Raw genomic sequence first — 14,429 nt, 5'->3', positions numbered from 1 at the left:
CTCTTTGATGCTGGTTAACGACTTCGACGCTATTGATGGAACCGTTCCGTCACGCCCCTCGGGTGGGCTGTGCTCATGACGGAACGGTTCCGCCATGGCCCGCTCGCCGAGCCTGTGCGGCGCGTTTCATTAAGCGGGCGGGGCCGTGACCGAACCGTTCCGTCACAAGCACAGCTCACCCGCGAGCCATGACGGAACGGTTCTGTCACCCGCGCAGGTGAGCCACGCGGCCCCCCCCCCCCGCGACCGTTAGCACTGCGGCGGAATAGCCGCCGCAGCGATGGTGTTAAAATTGGAAAATTAGAGAGGAATCAACAGCTTCATGTAAACTACAGTTGCTCTTAGATTGGAACACACACATATATGTGTATATACACACACACACACATACATATATATATATAGAGAGAGAGAAAGAGTGAGAGGAAATAAGCAGTTACAACATATACTGCGTTTTCAAATGCCACACTTTAAAACAATGCTTTGTAAACCACAATGCGTCATACAAAGTTATGGAAAAGACATGCTTTACAAAAACATGCGCTGTAACAGCTGATTTTCCTCTCCCACCTTTCCTCTCTTGCCCCAGCATGCTAATGAAGAAAACGAAGTTCCTGTACCACTACAGGAACATGCGCTGGGCTCGTGGCCGCCACGAAACCTATCTGTGCTACATCATCAAGGTGCGGGACAGCGCCACCTCCTGCTCAATGGACTTTGGCTACCTCCGCAACAAGTTTGGCTGCCATGTCGAGCTGCTTTTTCTGCGCTACATTGTGGGCTGGAAGATGGACCCGCATCGATGCTACCGCATCACCTGGTTCACTTCCTGGAGCCCCTGCTACGACTGCGCGCGGCACACCGCCGACTTCCTGCAGGACCACCCCAACCTGCGTCTTCGCATCTTCACCTCTCGCCTCTACTTCTGCGAGGAGAAAAACGCTGAGCCTGAAGGACTGCGACGCCTGCACCAGGCTGGGGTCCAGCTGGGGGTCATGACCTTCAAAGGTAAGGAGATTGTGGTCAAAAGAGGTCATTTAAGTTCAGGTGTAACCGGGAGTACTTACCTTTAAGGCTGAAAGAGATTGTGGTCAGAAGTGTTACTTTATGGAATGTCCAACTAGGCGTCGCATCCTTCTAAGGCTGCGGCCTTCAAATTTTTTAATGCTGTGCTCCCCACCCCCGGTAAAAAAAAATCCCCGGGCCCCCCTCAATTTTTTCACAATTATTCTGCTTAATTGGCAGTGTTCAAATGTCTAAACATATTTAAATATTGCAGTTAAGCACTGTTACCCCTTTTAACACACACTCTCTGTCAGAATATAAATGATAAAAGTTGTTAGTGATGGCCCATTTAAAAGTGGCTTACTGCCGCTCATGTTTTTAACACTTAAAACAAAGCATGATGCTTCTCTTGGCCAGAGACTGACGCCTCCCCCCGACATCACTTAAAGCCGCACCAGGGGGGCCTGCCCCCAGTTTGAAGACCTCTGTTCTAAGTTGAGGCAGATTGTGGTGAAAATAGGTCCTTTAAGTCTGTCTAACAAGGGGGTCATGACCTTTAAAGGCAAGGGAGACTATGGTCAGAAGAGGTCATTTAAGTTCAGGTGTAACTGGGGGTGCTTACCTTCAAGGCTGAAAGAGATTGTGGTCAGAAGAGGTCCTTTATGGAAGGTCTACCTGAGTGTCACATTCTTCTCAGGTGAGGCAGACTTTAAGTCTAAGTCTAACTGGGGTTCATGACCTTTAAAGGTAAGGTAGACTATGGCCAGAAGAGGTCATTTAATTTCAGATGTTACTGGGGGTCCTAACCTTCAAAGGTGAGGCTGCCTGTGGTCAGAAGAGGTTGTTTAAGTCTAGGTCTAACTGGGCGTTATGCCCTAAAAGGAGAGGGGTGTGATGGAATTTGATTTTCAAAAGTTTTTGATTCTCTTTTTTCTCCTGTCAGATTACTTTTACTGCTGGAATACATTTGTGGAAACAAAGGAGAAGACTTTCAAGGCTTGGGAGGGGCTGCACGAAAATGCTGTACGTCTGTCCAGGAAGCTGCGCCGGATCCTTCAGGTGAGGGGTCCTTCCACTCATAATTGGCATGAAAATGTTCTGTACTCAAGCCAAAATAATTACTGGAGTATTCCAGGTGCATAAAAAAACAAGCATTGGCAAAGCCAAAAAGTCTCACCTTTGGGACTTATTGGCTTTACCAATGGCTTTTAGTGATGCTGTTCAGCATCCCTGATGCAGTGCAGCATGGCTAAAGAGTAAATAAAAAGGCACTATGATGCATTTCCTCACATTCTTTTGTATGCACATGCAACACGCATGCACACCTAGAAAATGATCTAGGTGCTTTTATCTTTTTATTAACTGATTGGAGTTGGATTGGGGCTCGGCCGGCTTCAGCCCTGGTGGCATCCAGTGCAAGTGTTTGCTGGCGCCCCATAATTCATGGTGGAGGTGGTGGCCATCTCCACCATGGATTCCCTCACCACCACCTTTTATAAGTGCCTCTCAAGTCTCCATATCTACTCTCTTTCAGGTGCATTTAATTAGTTATATAGTGCCACTCCTACCAGTGTAGGTTGTCATGGCACTTTGCATTACACACACATTAGTGAAGTAGTGTGGCTCACTGGTTAGAGGCGGCAGACCCGAGAGCAGAGGACGGCCCGGGACCAGGGTTCGATTCCCGGCGCGGCAGGTTTCTGGACCAGGGTCAGCGGACTCGATAATTCTCTCGCCTCGGTGCCCACTCTGATCAGCGTTCACACTCGGCAACTCTGGGCATTAGCTTGCCTCATCTTCACTAACGGCCCCACCAGACCGCCGGGGATGCCTGGTCTCACCCTGGAGATACCCATTAAGGGACCATCTCTCAGGGAAGCCAGGAAGGGTTTCGCAGCGGTCGAAGCGCCTTGGGACCCTCCGGGTAGGTAGTGCGCTATATAAATGCCTATACATACATACATACACATTACACAGAGGCAATCAATCATATGTGTGTAAATCAGGGTATAGGAAATGTTACATAAGGCCGAGGAAAACAAGGTGTAGGAGTGACATGTCATCCATACTGGTAGGCAGTAAAGTTCAACATTCTTGGTCTGGAGAAGCATAAACTCAGAATTGAAAATGGAAAACCAAAGTTTGGGATTCTCTTTAAGAATAAGAATCGATTTCTACCCAAATGAACCATCTTTACAGCATTTTTCTATGCTCTAATTTGTACTTTGCAGTGTGCATGCAGTTCGCTGATAACAAATAATAAGTCACTACTCTATTTTAGGATTTTAACTAATAAACTGAAAGTAACAAAGTGATGTCTCTTAGAAAATCAGTAACCCACAGACCAATTTACATTATATGCACTTTCTGAACTTCAGGGTACACATTCATTGCAGCAGGCCAATTAATCCGCTGTGCTGTTTTATGATCAGCCAAAACCTCAACTAGACGAAACTCTGATCTCTCTCCAGGAAGAACGTTAACCCGTTGCGTGCATCGGACGGCCCACTCCCGTCCAACGTCACAGTGGGCGTGTGCAGAGAAAAGCCGAGGGCCGCCCGAAACAAACGCCCACTCATTAATTCCCCAGCACCAGGGCGGAATTTGCGCCGCGGTCAAGGGGTTATTAACTGGAATTATCTTGAAATTGTTATTGTTGCCGGGGAGTTTCTGGAGGCAAGGAATGCGGCAGCAGGTGTTTTTTAAACCAAAATAGACTTATAAACATAGCGCCACTTGATGTCAGCACCCAGTGCGGTGGCACCAGTTGCACCTCCACAGAGCCGGTCCTGTATTGGGGAGTGGGGGAAGCAACACAGAGGGCACAGATTGAGAAGGAAACTATTCTAGGGACAGCAGAGCAACACTTGGAGGCAGACGTAATACAGAGGGCAGGGGCAGAAGCAACATGGAGAGCACGAGTGGAGGAAGCACTACAGTGGAGGGAGGAGGGTAAGCAGCACGGGTGATCGAAATGTGGAGTGCAGGAGGAAGAGAAGCCCATGCTAGAGAGATTTATGTGTAGCCGTTGGGGGGAAGCACATCGGCATGAAAGCAACATGGGGAGAAGCATACGAGAGCGAGCACAATATTGAGGGTCACAGTGGAGAATCACACAGGTGAGAGACAGCAAAACAGAGTGCAGCGGAGGTGGGAGGAGCAGTAAAAGAGGGAGACAGCTGGAAAACGCATCACTCTCGTGGAGCACTTGACCAAAAAAATTAAAAAATGAGGGCTTTAAAGTGAGCAGCGGGTGAACACAAGAAATGTGCCCATGCTTTATTGGAGGCACAAAGACAAGAAGAGGAAATACAGTCCACAGAAGCGGTTGAATAAAATACAAGCAAATAAGAGTGGCAATGAGGCTAACAATGGTAAGCCAGGGGTGGGCTCTAAGCCCACTGTACGCGGACTATAGGCCTTTTCAACAACAGACAGCTTGCGCTGTCTGTTATGTGAGACCTAAAGAGGCAGTTATTCTGGCAGTTTGCAGTTATTAAACTCCACCACTAAGAGGTACCCTAAGACTTCTGCATTACTTCACCTAATTAAACGCTGACACTACTCTTACCACCATATATCCCCTGGTGCTCTGATACCACTCATTAGCCGTGGTCATATTACGCCCAACTTTGCATATTTCTTGAACACGCCTCCTCTCCAGCACCATGAAGGTCTGCCCCCTTTCTGTATTTTGGTATTGTGCTGGATATAACCAAATAAGACATTGGTGCATCATAAACTCTTGGGAGTTCATTTCTCAGTTCCAGTACCCATCTCTGGCAATGGAGACCAATCATATCTGAGGTTCTTTGGAGGTCTTTTCTGGCTCTCAGTAGAAAAACTTGATTCGCAATGGTAACATGGGCAGGAGGGAGATCTGGGATCCAAAGAGTGCTGTGTAAGCTAGGCCTTTGCAGTAATCCAGGACTAAATCATCAATAATATTTTCAACAACTACTAATGGAATTCCAGGAGTTCACCTAGCTCTTCTCACAATGACCTCATGGGCCCTCGACCCAGTCTACCTCCTTGGAGAACACCGTAAGCTAAACAACACCAAGGGAACAGCATTTATTTTGGCCATTCCAAAGAAGTTGATCCACATACTTTAACACAGGTTCCTTTCATCGTGCCATCTAAACGCTCCTTGAATCCCGTTGCTTCTGGATGCTAACTACAATAGAACTTCTGTTCAATGTTGAAATCAGTGCACAAGATCTTCGGAATTTTGTTCTTAAAATTTCTACTTTTGTCTGTCTCAATTGAAGTTGGCAATCCAAACCCTATGATTAGTCCCTCCATAGCAATTTTACAACTGTCAGTGCACCACATCTTGCTGGCTATACCTCAATTCTTTATGAAAATAAGCAAATGAATACTAAGATATACCTAAACCCATTACAAACTGGCATCCCTAAAAATCCACAAATAGTCTTGTCAAAGGACCTGTCTTTCCCTGTATTACATCTTCACTCTGGTCCTTTTACCTACCTTTTGAAATCAACATCAGAATCTTTTCTTTAAATGCAAACATCATCTGTTGTGCAATAAATTACACAATTTAAGTTGCAAATATTTTCACAACTTAATCAATTTACTAGACTTGTTTTATTAATGATAAAATCATGTTTATGTATAGCTGAATTTATTATTATAGGAGCATTTTCTGACAACTTATTAGTCACCTGTTTATTTGAAAAGCCTACTACTTGGATTGCTACTTGGATTGCTTTTCCCAAGAGGGGATAGGTTTGAAACTTCCAATGATCTAGCTGTGGAATGGGAATGCCCTGTACCATCCCAAAAAGATATGGGATGGCCATTAACTTCTCCTTCTACATATTGGGCGTTCTCGTTTTGCTGTAGGACTGCACCAAGCATACAAACAGTCTCCCTTTCAGGCACCATCATTGTGCCTCACTCAGTCTATAAGTAACCTCGAATGCACCTGTAAATTATGGAAAAGCTTCCCTAATTATTGATTGTTTCAATTGATTGAAATTGAGCTAGAATTTGCTGAAATGTAAAACTCTGTGGAAAATCCCATCACGTTATTCTGCTTTTGAGGTTGTAGAACTGGAGCTGACTGCATAATTCCACTGAACTGCCTTCTCTCTGTCATCCATTTGGAGTTATATTTTGCTGCAAGATATTCATTTGAGGCACCATTTCTGCTCCATTTGCAAATCAAATTATTTTACCTTATATTTACAATGTCTTTGCCAATGGCCTTCTTTACTACAAATGTGACAAGATTCCATCTGACAATTGTTATTAAAACTTCTAGCTCTACTTCGAAAATGCTTTCCATCACCTCCTGGAGGACATTGCAATTGCACACCAGAGCTTGTAAAACTCCCTAATCACTCTTTGGTGAATTTGTACCATTATCAAATTCTCTTTAGTTTACTTCTTTATCAACTCACAAAAGTCATTAATCATCATAATATGCATGAACTGACTCATCTGCATTTTGTGTCGATCTCATAATTTTCAAATAGTTAACATGTTTTACTGGAACATTTCCTTTAAAATGATCAATTACTTGAGTATACTGTACATGACAAATAGTTAAGGATTTTAACTAGGACATCTCTACGTGGTTCTTCCTCTGGCCACTTCATCATAGCTTTACATTAATTCCATATATCCTTAGGCACATTTGAAAATAATGCAACCAAATCTTCCCAAAGCACTTTTAAAACAGTCAGAATCCGATCCACAGCAGTGTGCCAGTTTTCAGGGTCCTCTCTAAGTTTCAGAAAACCCTTCGTAAAAGTCCAAAACTCTTGTCTGCTCCAAGAGACGTGCACATAAGGTCCTTCGGGCTCTTCTATCAATGGGAACTCTCTTTCAACAACTTCACATTTAGAAACACTCATTGCTTTCTTTATTTCACATTTCTGTGGATTTTTATTCCAGTCATGTTTGTGCTGTCTCACAGTCTCCCATTCTTTTAATTAAAGCTATAATTTCTCAGAAATGTACTTTTAATTGTACAACACTTTCTTTTTGTAATTCAGATTCCGTCATTCTCATTTTATACGATTCTAAAACTGACTTTGTAGCCAGACTTACACTCATTGCATGTTAGAACTGGCTATTTCTGGTAGGCTAAGGCTGACGCCAAAGCCAGGCAGAAACCACCATTCTAGTCAGGGCAAGGAAGTCACACGCCAAGATAACCTCTGCTCACCCCCTTGGTAGCTTGGCTCAAGCAGTAAGGCTAAACTCGGAGGCAATGTGTAAAGCATTTGCACCAGCGCACAACAGCAACAACATACTAGGCACACCACAAAAGAGACTCCACACAAGGTTATTATGAAAATAACTTTTGTATTGTAAAAACACATCAGATAAAATCACACATATACATGGTGCCAACTGGCACGGGCAATATTCACAGGGATTATGTACACAAGACAGGGCCATATGGGCCACTATCATATTCAGATATAGCACTTCTAGATAAAATGTAGAATATAAAATCACTTCTAGAATAAAGAATAAATGTAACATAAAATAATAATCACAGATAACAACCAGTAACCACTGGTAACAGGAACCAGGACCTTACTAGGACCACCTGTACTAAGAAAGAAGAACCACCTAAGTATCACACAGCATTTAGGGGTCTAAGAAAGAATACATTACTTATGATGCAATAAACCTACATTCAGAGGAGTAGAAAAGACAACCACCTAAGTATCACTCAGCGTTTAGGGGTCTAGGAAAAGAACACATTACCCATGATGCAATAACCTACATTCAGAGGAGTAATAAAGAGAAACACATGATGCCTAAAGCATTCAGAGGTGTTAAGAATAAAGCACATGATGCAATAAAATACATTCAGGGGTGCAGCGCAAGAAGACACATGATGACTAAACATTCAGAGGTGCAGCGCGTGGAAAGAAAGACACATAATGCATAAACCTACACATTCAGAGGTGCATATTAAATCAATAGCGCAAAAACTCACATTAGCAATAACTATTAAAAAGCATAGAAATCACATTACGCCAACACTACATAAGCCACTACCTGTGGCAGTCCCTAGGCCAACTGGCCTTGTGGGGCAAAGATGCCCTGAGTCCAAAGTCAGGGTGCGCTGCCATGCAGCGCCAGTGTCAAAAGTACAAAAAGCCTAAACGTGGCAGCTGCCCACAAAGTGCTGGACAGCTGGGAAATAAAAACTGCGGCAGGACTCTCACTGGCCCTAGCAGTACATTGTGCCAAACTGAGCCACACAGGCTCGAAAACAAACGCTCTCTCTGGAGCCCTCTGGCTCCTCAGCAAGTTAACCCCCCTGAGCCTAGCAGGCTCTTAAACACATGAGGGGTCGTTGGAGCCCCCCCTCTGGGGCTCGACATCTCCAAGCATGGCCCCCTGAGCCCCTCTGGCTCTGACGACAAAGGTGGGGGTCGTTGGAGTCCCTCACGGGGGACTCGAGTCAAGGGAAATGGCCCCGAGCCTCAACAGGCCCTAAGTCACGTTGGGGCGGCCCACTGCCAACCGGGGCCGCCCTTGAAGCCCTCGTGGCTTCACACATCGAGCGCGAGCTCGCGCTACTGCGGGGGGGGGGCGGACACCGACAATGTGTCCCGGCGCCCCTCCCCTGCTCTGCCCCACTCTGCCCGGCCCCAGCCCAGACTCACCGGGCCTCAGGGGCGGCTCCTCCGGGCGGCGGCTCTTCTTCTGGCCAGCGCGGGGCACCTCTTCCACCACGGAGCCCCGCCGGCGCGCTCAGACGCTCTCGGACGCTCTCCTTCTCACTCGGGGCTCCCTCTGCACATGGAAGCCCCAGAAGCCGGCCACACTCCTCCTTTCTTCTTCTCTACGCGGCGGCGGCAGGCACCGACAATGTGCCTCGCGCCCGCTCCGCCATGTTTCTCCTCCTCGCCTCTTCCCTCAGGGCGGGACTTCCGGCCGGCCGGGACCAGGTTGGCCGGCCGGCCAATCGCTTCCGGGTCGCCGCGGGCAGCGCGGCGGCCCCTTCCTTAGACAGGCAGGCGGCGGCACAGTTTCCCGAGGAGTGGGCTCCCTCGTGGAAAATAAATTATCGCGGCAGGTCCCTGGCAGGGTAGGCACCTGCCAGAGGGCAAATAAACTCAAAAATAAGCGAGGTGGGCACTCGCATGTAAATATCCAAATACGGGCAACATCGCAGGGTAGGCACCTGCCAAGTCTCACGCATCGAGCGTGAGACGCTAAAAACGCCCGTAATACAGCAAAGAGCGCTCCCAAGGCGCTAGGGGCATAGACAAGCCCACAGGAACAACCCCTGCATCAAGAATGGTCCCAGCATCACAGGTTAAGGTCTCCAGGGCAGACAAAGTCCAGCAAAAGTCCTCAAAGATGCAGCCAGGCAGGGGGACAGCCAGGAAGAGTCCCCCAGCAGTCCATCAGATGTCCAGGAGCTGGGCAGGGCCCAGGGATTCCCCTGGGCCCCAGCAGCAGCATGCCCCTGGCAGATTCAAGTTAGAAACAAGAACATTTTGGAAGGGGACACAGCCCCTTCTTATACAGTGAAAAGTCTTTGAAGCCTTTGAAGTCTCAGTGTGAGAACCAGCTGGACTGGTTTAGAGGGAAGTCCCCTTCAGTATCAGGGACAGAGGTGACAGTCGCCCAGCGGGAGGTGGAGCCAGCTTTGTAGTCAGGCAGGCACAGCCCTTCACTATCAGGTGCCATCTCCTCCCACTTCCCTGGCAGCAGATGCTGCCTTTCATCCATGGGCTGACTCAGACAACCTCCTGGGCTCTCCAGCCCCTGTCATCCTCAAACCAGACAGTCAATCCACAAGCAGGCCCAGGCACTCTGGGCCAGGCTCACCAGCCAATCACACGCTAGCACCAACTTACACAAATATGCCAACTTCCAAAAGTAGTACTTCTAGACTAGACACAGTCATGCCGCATACATCATTTTGCAGCATTCACTCTCACGAGTTCATACATACCAAACTCGCCCCTGCACTCCCCACACATCAGGAACTACCATGGGCATACATATTCCCCATTCATTCCTATGGGAGGGAAGGTAACTCACCACACATACAGAGAGCTCAAGCACTTTACACTGTACCACAGTGAAAAAGTGCGCAGAGGCCTAAAGTCCCCAACACCAGGTTCCATAAACAGGCTAGGAAAAAGCAAAAAGTCTAGGGGTGAACCTGCCCAACGGGCCGGGTCCAACAATTGCTAATTGAATTCTTTCAAGTTTTTCATAGCCAATACAAGCGTGCTTCCCTGCTTCAAAATTCAAAAACAGTACCTCAAAAATAATTTTATAAATTTTACAATGACAATTTTCTGAATCTACACATTTTTCTAAACGATTCTATATTCTGAAGCAATGTTTTTGACAAGCCGTTTCTCACTTCATAATGAGTCATCAGCGTGCGAATCATCTTACCTTTCACTTAATTTACTTAACTCAGGTTCTTGAACCTATTTGTCAGGAAGTGGTCTTGCCAAAATCAATAAATCATCCATAACGTAATCTTCTTCTTCAAAAATGATTTGCTTTTATTTAGGGCACTAACAATCACAATAAGTGCACCTGCACTTTTCAACGCTTCCTTATGCCACACTTTTTTTCCACAAACACAGTCTTGCTTCCATCCAAGGTGGAACAGCCTTACCAATCTGACCTTTCAACATTTTGCTTTTCCATTAGCTTTATAATCCCATTCATTTAGTGCTTTGAACTGCACATGTCTCGATTGTAGTTTCCTCTCAAACAAAACATGCCTTGAATAATCAAGTTTATTCATTCCAAACATACTAATTTCAGGGGAATTGAAGCTTTAAAGAAATATTTGCAGTAGTTTTGTGCCATTCTTTAATCCACAAACAATATGTATGCAGTAATTCAAAAGCATTTCATGTGCAGCACTTCCAAATGCAAAATTGTGGAGTATTGGACGACGTTGCGGTGCGCTATTTCTGCAGGACCATTGCAGGTGGATAGTATCCACTGATACATGTATTTACAGATTATTTGGGTACACGTTGCACATCTCTTTTTTTGTGGTAATCACCCAAAACTACCCTAGGACTTAGAGGAAACAACCCATGGGTTTAATTATAGACAAGTCATTTTGCATTGGTCTTTGAACTCGACGAGAAGCATCATTGATAGAGGATTCATGGTTATTTTTCATCGGATGGTCGTTTTTCGCTTTTGTTTGCGTTACAAGAAAAGTATAATTGCCCTGGAGAAGTCCTACAAGATAAGGACGAAACGCGTTGGCTGATGGCTTTCGATTGAAAATAAAGACATTTTATACCAACCATTGGGATAATTGGCTTCTCTCGCATTAATTCGCTCAACTGGATTTCATGGACATTCTAGATTTCTTACATATATGTTAAGAAAGGTGGTGCAGTTCTGATTTATTGCTTGGTTTGTTGTTCCTGTTTAAAGGTAGCACCCTTGGGCAGGGGGTGCTTTCGGACCCTGCACACACTGGCCATGCTTATATAACTTATGTAAATATATTGGTTTAAGAATCTAAACTGGTGCTGCACTAGTGCTTTAGAGCCCACTGTCCATTTTTGTGTTGTATAAGGCACTTTCAGATGCAGGCAGAGCTTGCCCTACTAACAATTAATTCTGACATTTTTGACAACATTGCACCCATTGTAGATCCAATCAAACATCACAATATAAGTATACAATTAAATATCCTACAACTTCCAAAAATATCCCAAACACAGTAATAAAACCAACAACAATCAACAATGAACTTCTGTATGTGTACCAGGACTCAGAACAGCAGCCAAACTCACCACAGAAGGGAAGTAGTGCTTCAAAGTACTAAACCATTACACACACTCACCCAGGTTTTGACCAGCAATGACCTAACCTAGAATCAGCATAATATACCCTTGTGTACAGACTAAATCACTACTATTCTAACTAGTGCTCACTCATAACTAAACTATTAAGTGTAATAAACATCAACTTATACTTAAACCTGGTGCGCCAACTTTGAAACTTCCAAAGACCCCATTATCTAACACGAGTTATACAAAATCCAGAAATCTTCACATAAATTACACAATGTCATGACAAATAAAACATCAACAATATTTAATAATACACCACCATCAATAGGCCATATTATACCATTTTAACACATACTGCACATGGTACAATACCAAAAGCACAATAAGGAGCAATCACCAAAGAATAGCACATATTTCAAAACACACCACACAATACCATATTAATATTCATCACATCAAACTGTTGGACAATATCTACAGTTAATCTGCCAATATTCCAAAAATATCCAAAATTCTCCAACTCCACAACAACCAGAATAGCTTAATTAATTAACACAATCTCTGTAGGGCCCACCAAAAACTGTTGAAAATATAGTTAAGAAATTAAGAGGGTCATTAGGCAAGAAAGGTATTGAGTCCCCCCATACAAAAAAATGCACACAACAAAATTCCAAAGTTAGCAATCTTGTGCATTTATTAAAAAATAATATTACAGTAAGCATAACCATAAATATCCTAATACATATGCCAATAGACTGATATAGAATCTATTGTTAAAGAAAACCCCAAAAGATCATGGTTCACCTACAAAATAACACTTGTTTTGTAATGTTTCAGGGACTGAAAGCACACACATTTTATAGCATAGCATTGCATAAAAGGGTTTAATTAAAAGTGTTTGATTCATGACAACCACTTAATCTATTCGTAGGTACAAATCCCCTAGTAACTCCTACTTCCTAAGGCATCCTATTGTTTCAAGTTGTACATATTTAATTAAGGATATTAGATCATAAATTTAAGACACAGGAATACAATAGCTTATTCAGCTACAGCAGAGTTCCTCTAAGTAACCTTAAAACTTTTAACAGAAAGAACATCCTGCCCTCAGGAAAGAACTGAAAAAAAATATTATACAATTGTAATAGGACTGAGCATTGCTTAAGCAGTACTTTTATTAATTTTCTGAGTTAAAGAAAGACACATGCACGTGAAACACCTATGGGGTGTTATTCCAATTCCATACCATCATTATTTTCAATAGGGGGTGCTGCAGTATCATTATTTGGCCATGTGTGGTGCTAGACTTACTACTGTTTCTTTCTCGGTGTCATAACTTACATCCGAAGATTTAGTTCCACCCTTTTTTCAAGGAGTGGAGACATGTAAGTCAACACTTTTAAGTTACTTTTCACTCAGATTTTGTGAATGGCCAAAAGTAGTCATTTTGCACAAAAAATGTAAGAGTAAACTCTATGTGTAAATTATTCACAAATGTAAGTTACCTTCGTGAATAGCCCCAACAATCTTCTGGGCTGTGTGGAACGTAAATGATCAATGATTGTGTTACAGGCACTCCTTTACCTTTAGATCCCACTGTGTAAGCTTGAGGTTGAACCCAGGAGCGGGTCAGAAACAAGGGCAGTGGGGGCAGGTATGCAGGCACAACACTTTCTAATGGGAGTCAGGGGGAAGGCAGCTGCTACCCAGAACCCCTTTTGGCTTAGCCTCTGCTTTCACTGCACCTTACCTGGTCACCCCACTTCACTTCCCCTTTTCCCATGAAATTTCTCTGAACCCCAGCTAGCTTTCCATGATTCCACGCCATTCCCTTTTTTCCTTGATCCCTCGTTTCTCCTCTACCTGACCTGTCCTCCTCTCCTGTCCTCATCTCGCCACATCTCGCCACTTCAAATATAATGGAGTCCACCTCTGAACTTCCTTCACCTACTCTCCCTGATATACCATTTTGTTTTTGGTTTCTTGTGATTTCTCTTATCTTCTCTCCTCCTTTGAAGCCTCATTGCAATCTCTCCTGATTATCTCCTTTGTCTCTTTTTTAATATCTCCATAGTTCTTCCCTTTTTGTCCTGATATTTAATGTCTCCCTTTCTTTTCCCCACAGCCGCTCTATGAGGTGGAAGATTTAAGAGATGCGTTCCATATTTTGGGATTTTGAGGAAAGAATCAATGGTGAAGATGTTTTACAAGTGTGGTTGAGAGCAGAATATAGGGTATCAAGCTCTGATTACAATTTACCATGCCGAAACACGAGAAGAAGGACTTATTGCTAATCTGATCCTCCCCACCGAACAGAAGTGCTAAGTCTGTTTTTTAACAGGACGGTCTCTAATGCAGTCTTGGAGTGTCCCATCCTTGACAAAGCAAGACTAGAAGAAACTGACATCCCTGAAGTGAAGCATTGAAGAAAAGTAATATACGTCTCTCAGAGATTTGTGCCATTTTCTGTAGACAATTTTTTATTTCATTATGTTATGTATACACATATTTACCCATTTATGTTTGGATTGTTTCTCTATCTCGCTGGTGGAAGGGGTCTGTTATCTGGTGCTTGTACAGATCCTCTCACATATGCAAAAAAATCAATTTTCTATAAGTAATGGGAAC

At 44.1% G+C, this 14,429-nt stretch overlaps 1 protein-coding gene across 1 annotated transcript; it reads left to right on the top strand.

The window, feature by feature from the left end:
- Positions 1-590: 590 nt before the first annotated feature.
- AICDA (activation induced cytidine deaminase) lies at positions 591-14,254 on the top strand. Its single transcript, XM_086929088.1, has 3 exons — positions 591-1,008; positions 1,949-2,064; positions 13,927-14,254. Exons 1-3 carry the CDS (start codon positions 591-593, stop codon positions 13,978-13,980), a joined length of 588 nt encoding a protein of 195 aa, XP_086785214.1. The 3' UTR covers positions 13,981-14,254.
- The last annotated feature ends 175 nt before the right edge of the window (positions 14,255-14,429 follow it).

The sequence above is a fragment of the Lissotriton vulgaris genome, chromosome 7 (genome assembly GCF_964263255.1).
Source record: "Lissotriton vulgaris chromosome 7, aLisVul1.2, whole genome shotgun sequence".
Lineage (NCBI taxonomy): Eukaryota > Metazoa > Chordata > Amphibia > Caudata > Salamandridae > Lissotriton > Lissotriton vulgaris.
The sequence above is the reverse complement of the archived record's forward strand: the minus strand, read 5'-3'. Positions and strand labels throughout refer to the sequence as shown.

Excerpts from the sequence above, each read along its gene's own strand:
- AICDA (XM_086929088.1), top strand. The coding sequence starts at position 591 with ATGCTAATGAAGAAAACGAAGTTCCTGTACCACTACAGGAACATGCGC. Across the intron at positions 1,009-1,948 it reads GGGGGTCATGACCTTCAAAG|ATTACTTTTACTGCTGGAAT; the intron begins GTAAGGAGATTG and ends TTCTCCTGTCAG. Across the intron at positions 2,065-13,926 it reads AGCTGCGCCGGATCCTTCAG|CCGCTCTATGAGGTGGAAGA; the intron begins GTGAGGGGTCCT and ends TTTTCCCCACAG.